This window comes from Muscardinus avellanarius (genome assembly GCF_963383645.1).
Source record: "Muscardinus avellanarius genome assembly, chromosome: 12".
Classification (NCBI taxonomy): Eukaryota; Metazoa; Chordata; class Mammalia; order Rodentia; family Gliridae; genus Muscardinus; species Muscardinus avellanarius.
This window is the reverse complement of record NC_137798.1, coordinates 12,654,213-12,677,354: the sequence shown is the minus strand read 5'-3', so window position 1 is coordinate 12,677,354 and position 23,142 is coordinate 12,654,213. Positions and strand designations below refer to the sequence as shown.

Genomic DNA, 23,142 nt, shown 5'->3' with positions numbered 1-23,142 from the left:
AGGGAGCCAGGCTCCAACCAGCCACTTCCTGGAGCACATTAACTCCAGCCCCAGCAGGCCACCCAGTCCTGAGTCCTGAGCACAGCAGGGCTCCACCCTCCCACCCCAGAGATACCTGTCAGACCTGAGCTACTGCGAGTGTATCCAGACAGAGTGTGGTGGCTCTGACGCTCGGACGGCTCCACGGGAAACGGCTGCCGGCCATGCTCTGGGTTCTCTGGCCCAGGTGGCTGGTGGGCAGAGGGCTGCCCCTGCTGGGGGCAGTGCTGCTGCGGAAGAAAGAGAAGAGGGGACCTCAGTGGGGGCAGTGGCAGGTAACGTACCGATTGTCCCTGGAAGCTGTGGACTGGGGAGCCCTGGAACCGCGGTCCCCTGAAGACAGACGCTAGCCCCCACGTTGGGTTTTTGGAGTGAAACTGACATCAGATGACCAGGCTGAGCCTAGGTCAGAGAAATCAGCCAAGGGATTGGCCTCAAAAATTATGCCCTCCTCGTAGGAAGTGGAGGGCTAGTCAGTTGGCCCTTCCGAGAATTCTCCAGCAGGACCCACAGTGGTATAAAGAGCTTGTTGGGTTCTGAGGGACAGGCTCACTCCAGGAGGCTGCAGTCTGCTGCTGTCCCTCCTGAGCCCGGGCTGCACGCCTAATGACTCACCAGACCGCCCGGTACAAGCCGGGTGCCTGGCTTCCCTTCCCCTGCCTCCGTGGGAGCTAATGGGTGCGGTGCAGCACGGCTTTCTCTTTTACTGTTTGATCTTAAGCACGCTCCAGCTCTCAAGCAACAGTGGGCCAGTCCAAGGTGAGCGGTAGGTTTATGGTCGTGATAACTGTGATTAGTTCATTCTGCTCACGGTAGAGCTTAGATTTGAACCCAGGCCTGAGGATCAGGGCCCAGGCTCATCACCAATGCTGAATTCTCAACACCTGGGCCCTGCCCTGCAAAGTCCTCCCAGACACAGACCTGGCACTGGGTCCTGGCTACTGCTCCAGATTGGACAGAGGGAAACCGGAGCTGGGAACCGCCGGGAGGGAGGCCGGGCGCCAGCCTGACACTGAGGCCCTGGACTTCTGCTGTTTCAGCGGGAAACCCACCCCTACTATGACCTCCAGGTGAAGGTGCTGCGGGCCAGGAACATCCAGGGCACAGACCTGTGTGAGTGACCCCACCTCCACATCCTCCCCTTCCTAGGGCCTCCCCAGAGCTCAGCGCATGTGCGCGCGTGTGCACATTGGCAGAGGGTGGAAGGCTGATGCTGACCGTCCAGTGCGGACAGGGAGGGGCCCTTGGAGGGGAGAGTTGTGCAGACCCCAGACTCTGCGAATCTAGGAGGTGCGGCCTGCAAGCGGCTGGCTGGCCACAAGTCAATTCCTGCGTTCCACACCAGCGCTCCCGTGCGTGAGGGCGGGGTGGGGTCATTGCCTGGATTGGGCGGTTTCAGGGCATTAATGGTCTGTGCTAACACACGACCTTGTCAACCGGCTGCTGCAGGCTTTCTGCTTAGTTGAATAGGAGGTAGAACTGGTCAAGATGGAGAGGAGGATCCCAGAGCTCTCCTCCACCTCCCGCCCATGGTGCCCTGTGAGCCTTCTCTCTCCACCATTCCCCCCCCCCCCCACACACACACACTCAGGCTTCTCCAGGAAACCTTCCTAGCTATAAGAACTTGAGTCTGAGGGCCCCTCCCCGCCTCCCCCGCAGTGTCCAAGGCCGACTGCTATGTGCAACTGTGGCTGCCCACGGCATCCCCCCGCCCCACGCAGACAGGGATGGTGGCCAATTGCAGCGACCCCGAGTGGAACGAGACCTTCCTCTACCAGATCCATGGAGCCGTGAAGGTAGGGCCGGCGAGGAGCCGGGCAGCAGACGGAGAGGTGCTCCTCCCGGCTGCTGACCGGCCACCTGCCCTGCCGCCAGAATGTCTTGGAGCTCACCCTCTTTGACAAGGACGTCCTGGACAGCGACCAGCTCTCCCTGCTCCTGTTTGACCTAAGGAGTCTCAAACCTGGCCAACTCCACAGACACACCTTCTCACTCAACAAGCAGGTGAGCCCCACCTGGCTGGCAACAAGCCAAGCTGGAGAAGGGGCCAGCCAGGGAGGGGCTGGGGTGCCGCCAGCACAGGCCACGCCTCCAAGACAGAGCTGTTCCTCTAATGCTGCTCCCTGTGAGAAACCCGATTGCGGGCTCCTTGAGGACAGTGTGCTTTCTCTGTCTTGGTCTCTACTGAATCCTCAGCGCCTAGGACAGCTCCTGGCCATGTTTCTGAATAGATGAAGCTCTGCATAAAGATGCACCTGCCCTCTGGTGCCCGTGAGAAACCACAGTGCTCTCCCCTGCTAGGTCTTCGAGCAGAGCAGGGCTGGGGAGCAGAGACAATGCCTAAAGCTTTTGGAGCCTTTTAAAAGGTGCCACGGGGCGTGGTGGCCCTTGCTGTAATCTCAGTACTTAGGAGGCTGTGACAGGAGGATCTCAGGTTTAAGGCCAGTGCGGTAACTTAGTGAGATGCAGTTTCAAAATGAAAAATAAGGGTGTATTCATTTCGAGTCACCCCTCCATGCCAGTCTGGTATGGAGCTGTATTTCTATTTTCTGTATTTCTATCTTTCTAATAAACTTTTAAAAATCTTCAGCAACTGTCAAATAAAATAAAATAAAATAAAATAGGACTAGGATGGAACTCAAAGGTAAAAGGCCTCTGAGTTCAGTCCTCAGCACCACTATGCGCGCGCAGGTGCACACACCACACACACACACACACACACACACACACACGCGCGCGCGTAAATAAATAAGTAGTGGTACTCTCTGCTCCCTCCACGCAGGATTCACAAGAGCTACAGGTGGAATTTGTTCTGGAAAAGAGGTGAGTCCAGGCGGAGCCAGTGCCCTCCCATCTACTCCCAGGGGCACAGGGACTCGTGTCATGGAGGCTCTCAGCTGCCCGTTACCATCAGCCTGGTCTTACCATCCCTTTCCGTGTTGGCAGCAGGTCCTCCCTGCCCCAACCCTCCCACCTGCGCTGGGGTCTTCAGACTCCTCTGGTATCATTGTAAAAGCCATGGCTGGGGGCAGGTGGCCCATGAGCCTCTCCTCCTTTGCAGCCAGGTGCCTGCATCTGAAGTCATCACCAATGGAGTCTTGGTGGTGAGTAGGGCTGGGGAGGGGCGGGGAGGAGCTCATGACGGAGTCCATGATGTCCACTTGCCTCTGAAAGGCACAGCCCCTCTTAGAGGGGAGACATGCTAGGGAGATGGAGAGCCAGGAGCCGCCTGGAGCCTGGGTGGCCAGCTCAGGTACCCAGGCTTCCTGCCCTGTGCACAGAGCACTGCTCCCTGGGATCCCACCATCACGAGCCTGCCTTCCCGTAGCCCATCGAGGCCTGCTTCCTCTGGGAGGGGGACACAGGACAAACTCCTTGCCCACAGGGCATAGGCCCTGAAACAGCTGTTTCTTGGCCCTTGCTCCAGACACTCCTTCCTCCCAATTCTGGTCCAGACCCCGTGGAGGGCCCCGTGGGCTGGCTGGCTCCTAAGTCCTCTGCTTTTCTCAGGCTCAGCCCTGTCTGAGAATCCAGGGTGCTCTCAAGGAAGATGGGACAGCCCCTCATCGAGAATATGGTGAGTCCTCTCAGTGGCCTGGTCTTGCCTTCTCTCCTGAAGGCAGGAGGTTGGCGCTTGCCCACATCGAGAAGGTAGACCTAGGGCAGGATGTTCTTAACTTTTTCACTGCTCAAAGCGGACCAAGGATAGAATGGATTGCCCCTGGAGGTATTGAATTTACTGTCCCCAAGCACAGAGGTTGTATTCGTCCACTATTGCTCCAAAGCAAATACCCAGAAAACCCGAGTGGCATACAACAAAAAATATTTCTTTGGCACATCTTGCAGGCAGCTGGCCCTTGAATGATTAAGACTGAGCATGGCAGGGGTGGCCTGGCCTTATTCCATGTGTGTCTCTTTCACCTCAGGGACCAATAGGCTAGCTCAGACACGTCCTTAAGGCCCCAGCAGAAGTGCAAAAGAGCAAGCAAGTGCTTCCAAACCTTTGCTCACACCCTGGCCGTGGAGTAACATGCTATTGGCCAAAACAAGTCATGTGGTTGAACGTCAAGTTTGAGGATGGGGGAGAGTCAACCTCTTTAGGGGGAAGAGCTGAAGTCAAAGAGGCAAAGTGCTGAAAGAAGAATCGGAGCCCTCAACGTAGCCTGCCATGGTGGGTGATCACTCAGGAGGAAGAACCCAGATGAGGGAGAGAAGTTGAGGCCGTGCAACAGCTGAGGTCCCTTCCCAGTGGAGTCAGAGCTTGTGGGATGAGCACTGGTCAGGTGACTTGGAGCACTTCCTAGGAGTCAGGCACTGCGTTAAGCACTTTGCACCTGTTTGGTGCCTGTAGTAGCAACCCACTAACGCAGGCCCAATCACGGCCTCTCTTAACCCATGAGACTGAAGCTCACTGAAGAACCTTGCTATCTATGGACGCATTGTCACGAAGTAGGAGATCCAGGGCCAAACCCAGGTCTGACAATCCAGGGCCTGTTCTCTTGATCAGAGTCTACTATTCCTTCCTACGAATGGCACCTTTCCATCTCAGCCCACAAACGGGGCAACTTTCTCTAACTCCTGCCAACCCCAGGACATGTCAAATCTCTAGTCTGGTGCAAGTTGGGGGGCCGCAGGGGGACGCCATCTAGACTTGTGCCGTCCCTGGGCCTTGTTGGTCTCTATGGCATCCTTGCTGTGTTTGGGACCTGGGATTCTTCTCTCTGTGGTCCCCTCTGCCCGGGTGTCCTGTGCAGCCATCCTTTCTGATCTGCCTGCCCCACTGCTGCCTCCTGCAGGTGTGTCTCTGCTGCCCCCCTGGGCTGGGCCTCGCTGCTGGCCCGGGCTGGCGCTGCCTGCTCCTGCAGACAGTTCTCTCCGTCCCCACGGATCACTCTTCCTTTTACCTCCCCTGCCTCCTTCCTACCTTCTCTCGGGTCCTTCACTTTTAGGAACTAAAGCCCAAGTAACTTGGGGCCTATTTCCATTTTCTCTCTGGCCACAAGCCTCCCCCAAGGCAAGGAGCTCATGAGGGCAAGAGATGGGGAAAGTACCAGTTAAGAACTGGTAATTACCATAACAATGAATTTGATATAATTATAGATCATATAATTAATATGACAACTGCAGAATCCCAGCCCATAGGCTGTGGGCAGAGTCCCGGTCCCTCCCGCCCGTCCCCTTCTGCAGGCATTTGTGTGTGGTCAAGGGCAGCACAGGTCGCAGAGAGCCCTCCAGGATGCTTTTCCTGTGATGGAGTGTGAGAGGCAGCAAGGTGCTGGGAGCTGGCGTCCTGGGGAAGAGAAGGGAGGCGTTGTGCTGTCCGGGGTCTGTGTGAGGTGCACCGCGATGCACCTGTTCCCTTCCTCCCCCACCCGGGCACTTCCCTGGCTCTCTGCCCTCAGGCTCGAGGCAGATGCGGCTGGCGGTGCCCGGGGCCTTCGAGGAGCCACAGCTCTTGCCCCTGCGGCCCTCTGCAGAGCCAGGCCCCCCGCCCACCTTCACCTTCCACGTGAATCCGGTGCTGGGCTCCAGGCTGGAGGTGGAGCTGGAGGAGAAGCTCTCAGCTCTGCAGGTGAGCGCGCGGCCAGGGGCATGGTGGAGTGGGTCCAGGCTGGGGGCGCTCCCGAGTCACTGGGAGGCACCTTTCCTTTCACTCCAAATGCTCCCGGGGCGGGGGGGTCCTCTCCACAGAGTGACCCGAGCGCGGAGCTGGAGGCCCAAACCAGTCAGCTGGGAGAGGGGGGCATTCTGCTCTCCTCTCTGCCCCTGGGCCAGGAGGAGCAGCGCTCTGTGGTCCTGGGGGAGGTAAGGTTCTCCCTGGGCGCTGGCCCCGCCTGCTGTGTGACCGAGGAGAGGGGGGGGGCGCACGATCAGGACAGCCCGGAGCAGCTCGGGCAGTTTCCCTGGGAGGAGCGTACTCACGTGGGGGCTGCTGTCTCTTCCAGGGCCAGGAGGTGGCTCTGAGTGTGAAGGCAGAAGTGAGGTGAGGTGGGACCAGCAGAAGGCCGTCGGGGATGGGGTGGGACGCACCTCAGAGTGTTCGGCTCCTGCCCACTCGGCTCAGGCCGCGGGGACCGCTCCGGTGACACTGGGAAGTCCCCTGGGATCTTTGGCTTCTTTGGCGTTGGGGACTGGGTCTACAGCCAGCCTCGTGTGTGCTAAGCATGGGCTCTACCACTGAGCCACACAGTCCCCCGGCCCCGGCCCGGATCTGAGAGTAAGGAGCTGCCCTGAGGCTCTCTGCTGAACAGTCACCCCGTACCCCACCCCACTCCATCTGAGGCAGCTCAGGGGACCTGGACCTGCGCCTGGGCTTTGACCTCTGTGATGGAGAGCGGGAGTTCCTGGACAAGAGGAAGCAGGTGGTGTCGAAGGCCCTGCAGCAGGTGCTGGGACTGAGCCAGGCTCCACCCTGTGACCAGGTATGGAACGGACGCAGCGCTGGCCCCAGGGTGGCTGGGGCCAAACCCAGCCTCTTCCCTCGAGGGGACTTGTGTGGCTGAGAGGTGACAGGAAGCCCAGGGGAAGCAGGGAAAGCAGAGCAGGAAGAGAGCTGGCCCATCTGACTGAGCCGACGGGCCCAATCCGGAGAGTCAGGACCCCACACAGAACGAGAGCTAAGTAGCCCTGGCCAGCGGTGGACGGATTAGTCAGCTTGGGCTGCTATAACTAAACACCACAGACCGGGTAGCAACAATAGCAGAAATAGATTCTCTCAATGTTCTGGAGGCTGAAAGTCCAAGATCAAAGTTTGGTCAGTTTGGTTTCTCATGAGGCTTCTCTCATAGCCTGTAGATGTTCTCCCTGTTGCCGTGATCACACGTGGCCTTTTCTCTGTGTGTATGAAGGGTGGGAGAGCTCTCCGGAGTCTATTTATTTATTTAGTTTGAGACGGGGTCTTGTCAAGTTTCCCAGACTGGCCTCAAACTTGTGATCCTCCTGCCTCAGCCTCCCAAGTAGCTGGGATTAGGGGCGTGCACCATCACGCCCAGATTTCTTTCTCTTCTTAACAGGACACCAGTCCTATCAGATTGAGGCTCTACTCTGTAACTTTGCTTTACCCTTATCCCCTCCTCATAAGTTTTCTCTCCAAATACAATCATATTGGGAGTTGGAGATTAAAAAAATGAAATTTGGGAAAAGACAGTTGAGTCCATAACTGGCCAAAGGGATCAGGAAGTAGGGGATCCGTGGGATTCCCTGAAGGGGAGTCTTTGGGACCAATGAAGGGGGGTCGGCGCAGGAAAGACCCAAGGCCAGCCGTCGGAGATAAGCAAGCAAGCAAGCAAGCAAAAGCTCTATTAAGACAGCCCAGCTCCCTTTTATATCAGGCACTGGGAGGAGGGGGCTTCCGCTCACAGCGAAAGATCGCACAAAGTACGTGGCATTTACTGATTGGATGGTTCATACCCCAGTGAGTGTGTTATCAGGGTTCTGGTTGTTGGGCATCCTTGCCCCTTTGGCAAGCTATGAGGTAACCAGCACAATCTGGAAGAGAAGCCGGAGAGGCGCCGTCTTTGGCATCACTGGGCTGCTTATTCTAACATTCCCTGGGCAAAGACAGGGTCGGCTGGGGTGGGGGGTAGGAGGAGGGGAGTGCCCAGGGACGGCCTGTGTAAGCCAGGCATGGGCTGGTGGCTTCCTCCTGGCTTTTCATGCAGAGAGCAGAGACAGAGCTTGTGCCTAGATCACGCTGGTCATCTTCCGTGCCTGCCTGGTGCCAGATATTTGCTCCATCCCATCCAGCGCCCTGAAACAACAGGGTCCTTAGTGAGTAGAACCAGGGGACATTTTTTTCAGAACAGGAGAAGAGAGGACAGGGAAAGGAACCAAAATTCTGGGTGGAGTGAGAACCCTTCTTGAGAAAGCTGATCAGCCCCGAAGCGTAGAGCCCGAGCCTGTGTGCGCCTCGCAGCCTGAGGAGGCCTCGGTGCCCGGCGTCCCTCACCCCGGGGCTGGCCGGCTGCTTGCTGGTCTTGTCACTTTAGCTCAGTGGTTTTTAACTGGGAGCAGTCTTGCCCCTGCTCCTCGGGGACAGTTTTTTGGTGTCGAGAGATATCATTTTACAATGGGGATGGGGCAAAGTAGAACAGTGCTGCTGCCATCTCCCGGGGAAAGCCCCGGAGCGTGCCAACCATCCCGCCGCACACAGCGCGCCCCCAGCGAACCGTCAGCCAGGGCTGAGACCCAGAAACCCGCTTCAGTTGTTTTTGGTGAATCCAACGCACCTCCAGGTAGATTCCTTTCTGGAGTAATAGTTAGGACTCAGCTCTGAAGTCATCTCTTACAAACTGCATGGTCTTGTGCAATTTAACCTTCTCAGGCCTCAGTTTCCTCATCTATAAAATAGGGGTCTCGTTGGGTTGCTGCGAGGATTCCATCGGCACTCCATGTAAGGCTCTTCTAGTAATGTCTGAATGCTGAGCTCCGACATGTGAAGTTCAGGCAGCAGCGGCTGTTCTACCATGGGTGTTATCCCGCCAGGTGCCTGTGGTGGCCGTGTTGGGCTCTGGGGGTGGAACCCGAGCCATGACTTCTTTGTATGGCAGCCTGATGGGACTGCAGGAGCTCGGCTTCCTGGATGCCGTGACCTACCTGAGTGGGGTCTCAGGGTCCACCTGGTAAGTGAGGTGGGGACGGGGTGCAGGGTAAGAATGAGCTTGGGGGCAGGTGTGACCGTGGTCTGATGGAGTTCTGAGAAGGGGCTCGGAGCCTGTCTTCAGAGAGGTTACAAAAGGCACCAAGGCTGAGTCCCAAGGCCCTCTGTGAGGGCGCATATGATTGGGAAGAGGGTCTGTCTCCCCCTCCTTACCTAGGCCCCCGCCTAACTCACAGCACCCCTCAATCCCAGGTGCATCTCCACACTCTATAAAGACCCGGCCTGGTCCCGGGTGGCCTTCCAGGGCCCCATCGCGCATGCCCGGGCTCGGGTCTGCAGCAGGAAGATGGGAGCACTGTCCACGGAGCAGCTCCAGTACTACACCCAGGAGCTGGGGGCCCGGGAGGGCAGCGGCCACAGCGTGTCCCTCGTTGACCTCTGGGGCCTCCTCATCGAGTATTTTCTGAACCAGGAGGTAAGAAAAGAGCAAGGAACAAATACACTCTCTCCCCTCCCCGCGGTCCTCGCACCCCTTGTTCCTACCTGGCCCCGCAGGCTGTGAGGCTTACAGAGTTTCCCTGAGAGCGGACCCCCTCAGGACAAGGGTGGAGACTCCACCTCACCACTTGGGCTCGTAGTAATCCCGGAGGACGGAGAGCCAGCCTGCGGGGCTCAGCCTGCCTGCACACTGGAATCATGCACGGAGCTCTTCAAACGTGCCTGAGCCCCGCTTTCATAGAGATTGATTTTAGTTGGTCTGAAGTGGGGCCCTAGTACAGGTCCCCTTGGAAAGCGGTCCCTGCCTGCCACTGAGGCCCCAGGTCACTCATGGCCATTGTGGCCCAGGCTCACGCCACCCTGTGGCTGCTCCCAGAACTGCAGGCCCAGCTCCACGTGAGCGGCACGCGGTCCAGAGCTGCTGACCGCTGGGTGCGGCTCTCAGTTGTGGGTGTATGTCACCAGTGTCTTCTCAGATCTGAGCAAAGAAGCTACATTTTCCAGTGTTTTGCTTTTCAATTAAATCAGAGTGGCTTTTCAATGATTCCTTTAAAACAATCTAATTCCCTAGGGTCCTGATATGCTTCCTTGGATGGGAAGGGAGGGGACGGGTGTTCTCATACCCATGGAAGTGTACAAAGCCCACAGCGCCTCACCTCTCCCTTGGGAGCCGTCCCCTCAGCTCTGCCCTTGGTGACTTGGCCTCTCCTGCGGGCACGCTGTGCCCCACAGGGCACGGTGCCAGGCCACGGAGACGGGGACTCCCAAAGGCCAAGCTGCCTCCCTTCTCTCCTGCCCAGGGAAGCCCTGCCAAGCTGTCTGACCAGCAAGAGGCGGTCATTCAGGGCCAGAACCCTTACCCCATCTACGCCAGTGTTAACGTCCGCCCCAACATCAGCGGGGAAGACTTTGCAGGTGCCTGGGTGCGGGTGCGGGAGAAGCCAAAGGACCAGGTGGGTGGGGGGCGGAGGAGGCCGGGCTGTCAGGCACACATGGGCCTTGGGGCCCAGTAGGGGCTGCCGCCTCCTGTTCTTGCTCAGACATGGGGCCCCTGGTGGGAAGCCCCTGGTGATTTTCCCTTCCCTCGGGTCCCCAGAGTGGTGCGAGTTCACCCCCCATGAGGTCGGCTTTCCCAAGTACGGGGCTTACATCCCCACCGAGCTCTTTGGCTCCGAGTTCTTCATGGGCCGTCTGTTGCGGCTCCGACCCGAGCCCCGCATCTGCTACCTGCAGGGTGAGTCTGGGCCAGAGGACGGGGACAGGCAGGTGCCCGGCCGGGCCCTGATGTGGGGCTGCCTCCTGTCTCCCTAGGGATGTGGGGCAGTGCCTTCGCAGCCAGCCTGGACGAGATCTTCCTGAAGACCGCTGGCTCCGGCCTGGGCTTCCTGAACTGGGCAAGAGGCAGCATCGACGTCACGGGTGAGGGCGGAGACCCCGACTCCACCACCACTGGCCAGCAGTGGCCTGGGCTGAGGATGACGTATGGGAGGTGCCGGGTGTGAGGGCCGCACCTTTGACTTCTCCACTCGGGCTCCAGTGAAGTCAGCTCAGCCCAGGACCACTGGGTATTTGTCCACACTCCTCCGTGTCCCCCTCCAGCCTCATCCCTAATGGCCTACGAGAGCCCTGCTACTCAGATGCCCTTCCCACCTTTCTTCCCTGGCTCACTCTCGCTCAGCGATCACTCCCTCTGAAGTCTTTTCTACTCTGTCCCAGCAGGCTGACTGAGGGCCTGTTACCACCCTGGCCTCCTAGACTGTGTGCATGTCCCCACATCGTATTTACCCAGGGCGCTGTGACCACCTCTCATGTCCTGACATGCCCACTCTCCCCGCCCAGGAAGGCGGCGAGCCCTGCAGGCCCGGGCCCAGCCCTGTTCACCCCGCGCCCCCATACTTTGCACACGGTGCAGCGCGGAACGGCCCTGTTAGGACCTCAGGCACAGAATCCTGATAGAAGTCATATATGTAACTTTATTTTCAAAGGGTAGGAGTACGAAGTCATTGGCAGCTTCCAAAACATGAGGGATACAAAAGAAAAAGTTACTTAAAAGGAATTCTGACCTGGGTGTGGCAACCCACACCTGCAATCCCAGTGCTTGGGAAGCTTAGACAGGAGGATTGCAGCTTTGAGGCCAGTCTCAGCAACTTAGTAAGACTTTGTTTCGAAACAGAAAGCTATCAAGAGCCGGGGGATGTGACTCGGAGCTAGAATGCCCTTGGGTTCTATCCCCAGTACCAAGAAGAAAAAATAAAGAAAGAAGGAGCTGGGCGAGGTGGTGCGTGCCTGTAATCCCCGTAGTTGGAGGCGGAGGCAGGCACATCACAGGTTTGAAGCCCTCAGCAACTTAGCAAGACGCTGTTAACAGAATAAAACAGCTCAGAGGTTAAGGTAGCTCAGAGGCAGAATGCCCGGGGTTCAATCCTTAGTACCACAAAGGGGATTCTGTGAAGCAGCCGGCAGAGGCTTGGGGTCCTGGGGGAGGAGAAGCCGAGAAGGGTGTGTGGTGGGAATGTCGGGGAGCTTCCCTGAGCTGTGGGGTTGCACAGAGGATCTCATCCCTTCTCACTTTATGTCCGCCCCCCCCCCCCCAACCCCAGAAGACTGCCAGAAGTCCCAGCTGCAGGACCCGGCGCGGCTGCGCACCAGGCTTTTCACCCCGCAGGGGCCCTTTTCCCAGGCAGTCCTGGACATATTCACGTCCCGCTTGACCTCCTCCCAGAACTCTAACTTCACCCGGGGCCTCTGCCTGCACAAGGACTACGTGGCCGGCAGGGAGTTCGTGGCCTGGAAAGGTGAGTACTGCCCTGGGTGGGGGCCCTGTCCTGCTCCAGCCTCGGGCTCACTGAGACCAGCGCTGGCTTTCGCTGTCGAATCACGGTCTCCTGATGCTGGTGGGGAAGGGCTCCCTGGGCACTGTCCTGAAAGGCGGAGGCAGGGAGAGGTGTGAGGGATGACCGTGAGTGCCTCCTAAGGAGGTCACTTGCTTGTCCCTGTGGACCTGGCAGACACGCACCCGGACGCCTTCCCCAACCAGCTCACGCCTATGCGGGACTGCCTGTCCCTGGTGGACGGCGGCTTCGCCATCAACTCCCCGTTCCCACTGACTCTGCTGCCCCAGCGGGAGGTGGACCTCATTCTGTCCTTCGATTACTCCTTGGAAGCTCCCTTTGAGGTAAAGCAGGGAGGCAGCGGGGGAAGGGGCCCTGAGTGCGAGGGGAGAGGAGCCCCTGCCGAGGCGCCGGGTGTGGGCTCGCCCGCATGGCCTGGGCACTCCTCTGTGTGTTTTCTTCAGAACCCTGTTGGCAGCCCAGGTGTCCAGCTGGAGGGGAATTGCTGGGATTGTGGGAGGTGTGGGAAGAGGGGGCCAAAGAGGCTCTTCAGGCGTCTTCTGGACTCTGTTCTTAACATGCCCATTCATACTAGGTTCAGTCTAGGCCTGCTGTCTTTTGTTACTATGGTAACAACAGAGCCACCAGGGTCCCCTCAGGGCCTCCAGCAGTGACGCCCATAGAATCTGTAGGGCAGTGGGCAGGTGCCGCCTCCAGATGTGGGCTCTGGTCCCATGCCGGGCCAGCCCTTCCGTCTTTGGCCTCCTGGTCCAGCGGGAGCCTGCAATTGGATGTGGATACAGCTTACCCAGCACTGACCTTGTGATCACTGTGTCAACCTTGTGAGGTTGAAACTGGCACCCTAACGGGGAGCAGAGAGGGGTCAGAGAGCGGAAGGCCGTGTTACAGGAGGAGTGAAGTGGGAATCAGTGATAAAGCACTCGATTATCGACTGTCGGCCATCAGAGATGATTGCCAACCTCCGACAGCCCCACTAGAGGGTTATTCCTATTTTCATTTGACAAATGAGGGGTGTCGCTTGGAAAGGTGGCATCAGCGCTGGAAGCCACTCAGCTATTCAGAGGCAGAGCTGACATGAAGTGTGCATCTGCGAGCCCTGGTTGAGGCAGCCAGGCCAGAGCTCACCTCCTGCCCAGGTCTTACAGATGACAGCGCAGTACTGCCTGGACCGGGGGCTCCCCTTCCCCAGGATCGAGGTGCGCCCCGAGGACCTGGAGGAGCCCCGTGAGTGCTACGTGTTTGCCGAAGCTGAAGACCCCCGCTCGCCCACCGTGCTGCACTTTCCATTGGTCAACCACACCTTCCGCACACATCTGGCCCCAGGTACGGGGACCCCAGGTACTGCTGACACCCAGGAGTGGGGTCTGGGGTGCTGTTCTGACAATGGCACCCTGGATCAGGCACCAAAGCATGTGGGAGCATCCAGGAAGGCCTGGGCTGGCCTCTGCTGCCCTCGGCTTCCTGGACCGACCTCAGCGTCCGTACTGGGTCGTCTCCTGGGGTGTCCGAGAGCTGAACCGCAGGGTCTGCAGGGAGCCAGCCAGGTGTCCCAGGGCAGGTAAGGTGTCTGGGCCACCAGCTCCCCAACAGTTCCCATAGTGATCCAGCCTGGCCTCTCCTCCACTTCCCCCAGGTGTGGAGCGGCAAACAGCTGAGGAGAAGGCCTTTGGGGACTTTGTCATCAATGGCCCAGACACCCCCTATGGCATGATGGACTTCACCTATGAGCCCGAGGAGTTCGACAGGCTGGTGGCCCTGAGTCGCTACAATGTTCTGAACAACGCGGAGACCATGAGGCGTGCCCTCAGGCTGGCTCTGCACCGGCGGCAGGCTGTGGGGAGGGCAGCAGGCTGGCCAGCCAGAGGGCAGAGGACTACAGCAGAGAGGGGAGACACGGGGCCCTAGTCCAGGGCTTTCTGGAGCAGGAACGAGTGGGCTTTGGAGGGATTCTGCTCCCCACTCTCCAACACTTGCCCTGAAGGCCCCCGGCTGGGAAGGCCTTGCAGACTTGCAACTTGGACCTAGTGTGGGCCCCGCCTCTCCTTAGAGAAGATGGGGGTGTGCACCCCTCCAGGGCCCAGGGCTGCAGGAGAGGGGCGCGTGCTCATTTGTAGGAGCATGGAGAGAACCAGGGAGCATTCTCACCACCAGGCCCAGCCCCGGCCCATAGGTCCTCAGAGGGCAGGGGTCTGAGTGCCGGGGTGCAGACTGCCCTCCTTACACAGACCTCAAGTCTGGCCGGCAGCCTCGCGTGCCTGCTGCAAAGGGGCCCCAGCCCCGCTCCCACCTGAGCTCCTGGTGGCAGCGCTGTCGAGAATAAAGAGGGGCTACACGGACTCTGAGGCTGCCATGTCTTCCTGGCACTCACTACCCCGCCGCCGCACTCACTGGCTGGGCTCCGCTGCTGGGTGTGCACAATGCTCTGTTCATGCACACACAGTCTCACCACTTCCAGGAGCTAGCCGGGTGTATCTAGATGGGTGTGTGCAGGTCCTCGTGAGGCCAGGGCGGTGAGCACCCGACAGTTGGCAGGGGTGGGCAGGGGCGGAGCGAGCCCAGCCTGGCTTCCTGTCTCTTTTATTTTCTTTATTTAAATAATGGTACTGGAGCTTAAAGCCAGGAGCATTATACCTCCAAGCTACATCTGCAGGCCTATTTTATTTTTTATTTTGAAACAGGGTCTTGCTAAGTTGTAGAGAGCCTTACTAGATCGCCAAGGCTGGGCTTGAACCTTGATCCTCCAGTCTCAGCCTCCCTAGTCATGGGATTATAGGCATGCACCCCCACACCAGGCTCTGCCTGCCTCTTTCACAGATGAATCTGATGATATGGTGGATCTGTTTCTTTCGCCCTCTTTCTCACTCCCTCCACGTATTGAAAGCCTCTCACGTATTGAAAGCCTCTCACGTATTGAAAGCGCGCGCGCGCGCGCACACACACACACACACACACACACACACACACACACACACCTGCTCTCCAGGACAAACGTCACAATTCCTCCTTAAACCAGGATACCTTTACTGGGAAGTCTGACCTGCCCTACTTTGTGAAGAAGACACAAGTTTTGGCTCCCAGCCTGGAGGGGAGTGATCAGAGCCCCAGCGGTGTCCCGTGCATGCGTGGCCTGGCCAGGGACCCTCAGCTTTCCAGCTGATGTGAGCAGTGAGGGCAGGGAGCCAGCGCTCGGGGCTGCAGGAGCAGGCGGCCGGCTCTCCTCACCCTCACCATTGCATCTGAGCCGAGCATTGGAACGGTTACTCAGGGGCTTCTGGGGTTGCCAACCTCACCACTGCTCTGTCTGCCACGATTTGAATATTAGACTCTGGGCTGGGAATGTAGCTCAGTGGCTGAGCACATGCTCAGCAGGGATGAGTTCCTGGGTCGGATCCCCAGCACCACACACAAACACACGAAGAACCCCATAAGGTCGGGCATGGTGGCACACACCTGTGATCCCAGTACCTGAAAGGCTGAGACAGGAGGATCACAGGTTCAAGGCCAATCTCAGCCACTTAGCAAGACCTTGTTTCAAAATAAATAAAATAGGAATGGGAGTTCAAAGGTAGAGTTCACAACTCAGTAGTAGTATTTGCATTACTGGGGATTGAACCCAGGGGCGATCTAGCACTGAGCTGTATCCCTAGCCTTTTTATTTTTTATTCTGAGACAGGGTCTTGATAAGTTGCCCAGGTTGCCCTGGATTTACAGGCCTGCCCACCACGCCTGGCTCAGAGTTCACAACCTAGAATCTTCAGTCTGCCTCTGGTTCCTGGAGAGGAGGGCAGGTGTTTGGCAGGTGCCAAAGAGAAGTAGTTGACTGCTCCTTGGATGGCCTCCAGATGTTTTGCTGGTTTACAAGTCTTCTATGGCTCTTTATCCTTTGACTTAAGAAGTAGGTCTCAGCCAGGCATAGTGGCGCAGGCTTGTAATCCCAGCGCTTGGGAGGCTGAGACAGGAGGATCGCGTAGGCTCGAAACCAGCCTCAGCTACTTAGTGAGGCTCTCAGCAACTTAGTGAGACCCTGTTTTCAAAAAAAGTATAAGAGAGGTCTGGGAATGTAGCCTGGAGGTAGAAAAGCCCCTGGGTTCCACCCCCAGTACCACACACACACACACACACACACAAGTGGGTCTCACCTGGGCTGCACCTTGGATTCACCTGGGGAGCTTTAAAGTATTGGTGTCTGGGCCGGCTCTGTGGGGCACGGTCCTCATCCCATCACCTGCATGGGGTTCCTGCTCTGGACTCCAGCTGAGGCTCCCAGCACCCTCTTGCTTGTGTTTCATCAGGCTCTGACTGGGGCCCCTGAAACCTCCTGCCTCCAGCTGGCCTCTTGAGGTTCTTCCTCTGTCTTCCCTCTCCTCTTCCCTAGACCCTGCTGGGACTTTCTAGGGCACTTCACGGCCTCTAAGGGCCTGTGAACGCTGCACCTCACTCCTCCCTTTCACTCCCAACCCCACTTCTCCATTGATTTACTACCATTTGGCTTCAAACAAATCACCCTCTTGAGAGGTCTCAAGTGTCTTGAAACACACTTGTTTTCTCTGCCATGCTTTTTGTGCTCTCCTTTCTAGCTTTCTGGTTACACTAGTATATTTTTTCATTCCTATAAGGAAATACCTGAAACAGGCTACTTTATAAAGAAGAGAGGTTTGCTTTGGCTCATGATTCAGAAGGCACAAGGTTCAGGGGCTGCATCTGGTGGAGGCCTTCTTGCTGGCAGAGTCCTGAGGCGGCAAAGAGGCAGAGCGTGCGTGCCTGTGTGCGTCTGTCTGATAGCTCGCTCCCTTCTTACAAGCCCATCACGGGTCTTTTGACCTGAGCCCGTCTGCTTCACTACGGGTCCTCATTCCCGCAGCCCCTTGGGGCCACCAAATATTTTCAGCCTCTCCAGGGTCAGCAGATTTCAGGTGGGTGAAGAGGAAACCTATGCTGACCAGGGTGTCTCATCCGTCTCCTGCTTTTAAAGGCCAGAGGAAGCAGGGCCCCCGCCATGCGGCGGCCGGGCCGCAGTGGCTTAGCGCTGACAGGTGCCGGGTGCGGGGGAGACCGCTGGTTTGGAATGAGAGTAATGTTATTTGGGAGTCTCAAAAAGCATGGCCTTATGAGATGCCGCGGCGTGTCAAAGATGTTATTTTGGAGTCAAGAGGAAATAATTCCAGCTGCTGGAGAAGCTGGCGGGGAGGAAAGAGCTAATCTGAGGCTGACTTCAAATTTCCAAACTTTCAAGCTCCTCATTTTTCTCTGGGTCTTTCATCTTCAAATAAGGCTACTCCTTATTTGATTATTGAAGATATATTCTAACTAATGTTTGTTTAATATATATATTTTAGAGGTTGCGGTCTTTTTAAGATCTAGCTATGTGCTGGGCACAGTGGCCCATGGCTGTAATCCTAATGACTCGGGAGGCTGGGGCAGGAGGATCACAGGTTCAAGGTCAGCCTGGGCAACTCAGTGAGACCTTGTCTCAAAATTAAAAATAGGAAGGTCTGGGGGTACAGCTCAGTGATAAAGCATCCCTGGGCTCAGTCCATGAACTGGAAAAATATAAATAAGAAAAGATCTAGCTGTGTTTGTTTTAAAGCTTAGGTAATATTCTTGGTCTGTAGCATCATCGTGTGCAGAGAGCATAGTCAGTTCACAGTTACCTTTAATTTCAATACCACCACTTTTTTTTCTGATATGGGATTAATATGCCCATGTGTCTGTGTGTGTGCTTTATTTTTGTGTGTGCTACTGGGGGTGGAACCCAGAGGCTTTCTGCCTCCAGGCTCTACTGCCAGCCCTATTTTATATATTTTTTTATTTGGAAACAGGGTCTTACTAAGTAGCCGAGGCTGGCTTTGAACTTGCACCGTCCTCCTGTCTCAGCCTCCCAAGTGCGGTTATTACAAGCGTGCTACCACGCCCAGCTCGTGTGCTATTGTTTTAATGTGATAACTCACAGGTGGTCATTGTGTCTCAGCACAATTAGTTTCTGTGGCAATCGTGCCTATGGTGTGCTGTGCGGATGGCAGTTGTTTTCTTATACAAATAAGACGTGAAGTCATTCTACTTCCGAATGGAGTAACTTATACTCAGAATGGAGTAACTCACGGCAAACGACTCCTTTACGAATGGAGTGACTCAGGTCGCCGTGGAGTGATTCAGAGCCGGGCACAGCCTGCTCTCCACACCCTTCCACAGCCATTTCTAACAACCGCTGTGGACATCCACACGTTCACACGAGGAGCACGCTGCTTCTCTCCGGGGACATGACTTTCCCAGGATATACCTGTGCAGAGAGGGCCAAGCTCACATTTCTGGGAAATGATTAATCTGTGCATATGCTCACTGAGGGTTCGGTGAGGCAGGGAGCTGGAGCACCTGAAGGTCTGAGCAGTCGTCCTCCGCCTCCTCCTGAAGTATCAGCTTCCTCCTTTCACCTTAGGTTGGGTGGGCACTTCTCCTGAGAGCTTTCCTTCAGGGGACTCACAGCTCAAAGCATTGCTTGCTATATGCCAAAGGAAAGTTTGGAAATTGAGAAAGCCCCTTCTTTGCCTCACAACGTAGGGCCTTCACGCCCTGTTTTTGGAGGGCGTGGCTCTGAGATAGGAGACAGGAGGGGCCTTTCCTCGTCTCCATCTTTAACAACCGGCACCACTGGTCAAAGAGGAGACATGACTAGGAGGGACCAGGATATCAGAAGCATCCTCTTATCCGGGGGTTGGAGGAGGGCTGGGAGTTGGAGGAGGGCTGGGGCGCCACCGCCAGCCACCCTGCGTGGTGCACAGAAAGACAGAAGTCCCCTCGGCACTGGGAGCAGGCCACGGGTGCTGCGTCCTCGGTCCAGAAAGGGAGCGGGTCTTACGGGTGGCACGGGTGTACCCCACATCCCTCCCACACTGAGGGCCAGGAGGTTATTGTCTCCTAGTCCTCTCTGTAGGGGTTGTTGGCTTGTTGAGTGTTTGTACAAAAGCAGTTGCATTTCAGATGAGTCAGTGCTGGGTGGGGAGAGGAGGCTGAAATTCCATTATGAACTGGGAACAGCAGGTAGACTAGAAAGGGGCGTGGTGGGCAGGAGTGAGGATTTTCTTGCTGAATCTTTGGTTAGAGGAGGTCTCCACTAGAGTTCAGGAGAAGACGTGTGTGTGTGTGTGTGTGTGTGTGTGTGTGTTACTGAGGATGGAACCCAGGGGCATTCTACCTCCAAGCAACACCCCCAGCCCTATTTTTTATTCCTTATTTTTTGAAACAGGGTCTGAGTTGCAAAGAGCCTCACTAAGTAGCTGAGGCTGGCTTTGAACCTGCAGAATCTTCCCGTCTTAGTCTCCCAAATGCTGAGACTACAAGTGTGCGCCACCACGCCCAGCTAGTTTTTTTTTTTTTTTGTCTATTGAGATCAACCAGCCTACAGAAATAAAAATCATTAGAAGGTCTTGTTCTTGCGTAAAACAATTTAGTTGCGGTGCCTGTTTTGAAAATGTACAAAAGTCTTAATCAAGTTTTTCAATTATGAACTAGAATGTGATGGTTATAAATTTAATAAATCACACACATAAGTTTCCAGTATGTGAAAGGATTATGGAAAGAAGAATCAGAAAAGGAAAGCCCAATAGGGCAGCATGAGGGGAGTGCGAGCCCCTGAGATGGAGGGGCACAGTTCTGGGGGAGGCTGGCCCGGGTACGTCAGTGGCTCGTGAGATGTGCTCCTGTCTCATAACTTAACCCCAAGTCAAGTTCAGGTGCCTGCTACGCTGCCTCCAAACGAAAGCAATTAGTTGAGTAATGTTTACGGCTCTCCCGTGGCTCTTTCTCTTGAAATCCCAGAAACTTCGTTCTGGGTGAGATGCCTGTCCTGGCACCTCAGGGCCTGCGGTGCAACATCCCAAGTTGTAAAGCACTGGCATGCTCTATTAGCCGAGAAGAGTGGAGGGGAAGGTGGGTTGTACACTGGGCGACGCTCCTTGAGGTAGGCATCAGGCCTGGTTTAACTCCCCGCCGCTCTATCTGGGACATGGGAGTCACTTAATAAGTATTTGTCAAGTGAATGCTTTGGCTGGTGTCATCCTGCCCCTAGCTTCTAGCGACGCGCATCTTGTCCCCAATTGCACCGGGATGAGGGGAGGGGTCGAGTGATACTTCCTGCATGGTCTTGAGCAGTCCTGGACAGGAAATGTTATTTTCTCACCTGTCGATAGATTGGATGGCCACTCCCTCATGTTGCGAGCACGCAGACCTGCCTGTGCCTGGATCTTGACTTGGTAACTAGAAAAGCCTAAACGTGTGTCATCCCTGCCTCACACCGCGCAGCTTACCATCCGACCCAGGTTCTGTTTTAGGGTTGTGCCCAGAGTTGAGACTCAGGAGAGCATTATCCTTCTCCCCTCCCACACCCCTGTCAGCTGCCTCCTCTCCTCTAAGACTCTGTTATGGAGTGCTCTTCTGGGGGGAGGTACAGGGAGGGGCGTGACTGTGTCTTTCCCTTTAGTTAAAGTAAGTGGGAAGGGGTTGACACCCAGATGAAAAGCTCAGGATTGGATCTACTCCTTCAGGTGAGGCTTGATCCAAGGACTCTCCGATGTCTCCTCTTGCCTGCTATGCCTTTTTTTTGTTTGTTTGTTTGTTTTTTTTTGGGTTTTTTTTTTTTTTTTGCTGGTATTGGGGTTCCTGGAAGCCCTTCTACCTCCGGGCTACACTCCCAGACCTATTTTTACATTTTTATTTGGAAACAGGGTCTCCTAAGCCAGTGCGCGCGGCTGGCTTCGAACCTGCGCGATCCTCCTGTCTCTGCCTCCCAAGCGCGGGGATTGCAAGCGTGTGCCACCACGCCCGGCTATTTTGTTTTGTTTTTGTAATCCAGGGGCATTTTACCTTCAAGCTATACTCCCAGCCCATTTTCTGTTTATTATTTTGGAACAGGACCTCACTAAATTGAAGATTTCACTGGGTTGCTGAGGCTGTCCTCACATCTTGTACGTTATGCGATAGTCACAAACCAGATTCAAGAGGACAACTGGCCTCTCCCTCTTGACTGGAGCATGGCTGTAGAAGGTTCTAGAAGAGCATAAAAAGATATTGCTGCAACCATTTCTGAAAAATAAAATCGGCCGTGACGTCTAATCAGATACCTCTCATCCATGAACTATTGTACAATGTTAGCTACTTGTAGTACAGGAATTATAAGCTCCATTTCTTGAAATTCCCAACAAGGAAAAAATATATTCAAAGCCTGATGGAAGACAGCCTTTTCAAGAGAAGACTTCTATGAGTTTTGCTAATTTTATGTTTTGCAGTTTTGGGGATTGAACCTGCCTTGAACTTGTTGGGCAAGTGCTCTACCTTTGAACTACACTCCTAGCCCTTCAGTTTTTAATTGTTTTGATGTGTGTGTGTGTGTGTGTGTGTGTGTGTGTGTGTGTGTGTGTGTGTGTTGTACTGTGGATGGAACCCAGGGGCATTCTACCTCTGAGCTACACCCCCAGCCCTATTTTTGATTTTGATTTTGATTTTTTTTTTTGTGTGTGTGTGTGGTACTGGGGGTGGAACTCAGAGGCTTTCTACTTCCGGGCTATACTCCCAGACCCATTTTATATTTTATTTGGAAACAGGGTCTCACTAAGTTGCCGAGAGCCTCACTAAGTAGCTGAGGCTGGCTTCGAACCTGTGCGATCCTCCTGTCTCAGCCTCCCAAGCTCAGGGATTACAAGTGTGCGCCACCACGCCGGGCTGATTGTTTATTTTGAAACAGGGTCTCTCTGAGTTGCAGAGGGCCTCACTAAGTAGCTGAGGCTGGCCTGGAATCACAATTCTCCTGTGTCAGCCTCTCAAATGCTGGGATTAGAAGCATGCACCACCACGCCCAGCTTTTGCTTTGATTTTTGTTTTTGAGAGCACATCAATGATAACTAAATCTTCTAATCACAGTTTTCTGTATCTGATTGGATTAACTTTCCAGAGGCTAGTTTCTGGCTCTGTATATTTCTATATATACGGGCTCTGTATATTTCTGTATATATTGGATGTTTGATTAGATTAATTTCCAGGACTAATTTCTGGCTATATATAAGTTTCCGACCTTGTTTCTCTTCCTCTACTCAGTTCTGGTACCAATGAACACATCCACACCACAGTTCAACATCTGGGCTGTACCTCTGTACCACATTGCCAGCTGAGTTGGCACAGTGGGTGGTAAGAATATTTCTGAAAACTATTCCTAAACCTCAGCTAGCAAAGATTTCACCACATGACACTATAAAACACACAAGTATCTTCCCCTAAACTAAAATTAAATGTATCTCTAACTCTACTTTCTCTAGACAAGATCCTGAAAATATCCACAGCCCTATTAACACTAACAGAGATTGGGACAATAGAAGACAGTTGTCCTAACCAGTTTTGAATAAAATAATTTACTTTTGCAAATTTTAAATTTTACTTATTTTGAAATTTGCAAATTTTACTTTTTTTAAAAACTAATCACAAGAGCTCCTCTCAGGGTCCTAGGAGGGACATGCAAGGGTCCCACCCATCTTAAACACTCTCACCCCACAATAAGCCACCTCCACCTCTACTTGGTATGTAGTAAGCACGGCAGAAGTGTTAACTATTGTCATTGGCTCCATTTTCTGCCAGTTTTTCCTCTTACAGTGGCTCCTACAATCAGCAACTCCATCCTCTCTCAGGTTCTGGTCCAGCTGGAAAGACAAAGTGTCTCTTCTAGAACTCTGTGCACCAGAATTTACTTCGATTGGACCAGGGTGGGTCAGGAGTCCAATGGACCAAACACCACAGCCAGGGCCATCCCATGAGCTGATTGGCCGGCTGTGGGCCCCAGGCTGCCTGCCTGCAGCTGGAGGCTGAGTCCACTCCACCTGGACTGTGGGGACAGACTGGGGCAGGGACTGGTTTCCTAGAAGAAATTTAAGGAGCTATGAATGAAAAAATAGGTATTCATTTACTGTGTTAGAGGAAAGTTTGAGAAGAGAAAAGGAAGGATGCTCAGCCAGGAGAAGACATGACAGAATGGGAAAATGGGCGCCACGTCCTCCTCCATCCTGGCAGCGAGGGCCAGTCAGCTCGGATGCACCTACAGGCGCGACTCTCCCTGGCGGAGGCCACTGCCTGGGGTGGGGGCAGCATGCGGCTTCAGCTCAGGCCAGACCTGCCTGC

The 23,142-nt window shown here is 55.1% G+C and overlaps 1 protein-coding gene across 1 annotated transcript; it reads left to right on the top strand.

Annotated features, from left to right (window-relative positions):
* Positions 1-203: 203 nt before the first annotated feature.
* Positions 204-13,893, top strand: PLA2G4F (phospholipase A2 group IVF; the record flags this gene model as incomplete). The annotated part of the gene is made up of 20 exons (XM_080707028.1): positions 204-314; positions 1,080-1,152; positions 1,699-1,835; positions 1,915-2,043; positions 2,822-2,862; positions 3,101-3,143; positions 3,550-3,616; positions 5,442-5,611; positions 5,731-5,844; positions 5,985-6,022; positions 6,326-6,461; positions 8,524-8,660; positions 8,891-9,113; positions 9,937-10,051; positions 10,233-10,370; positions 10,448-10,555; positions 11,737-11,931; positions 12,145-12,311; positions 13,125-13,311; positions 13,622-13,893. The coding sequence occupies 20 exons, from the start codon at positions 204-206 to the stop codon at positions 13,891-13,893; spliced, it is 2,601 nt and encodes an 866-aa protein (XP_080563154.1).
* Between the last annotated feature and the right edge of the window lie 9,249 nt (positions 13,894-23,142).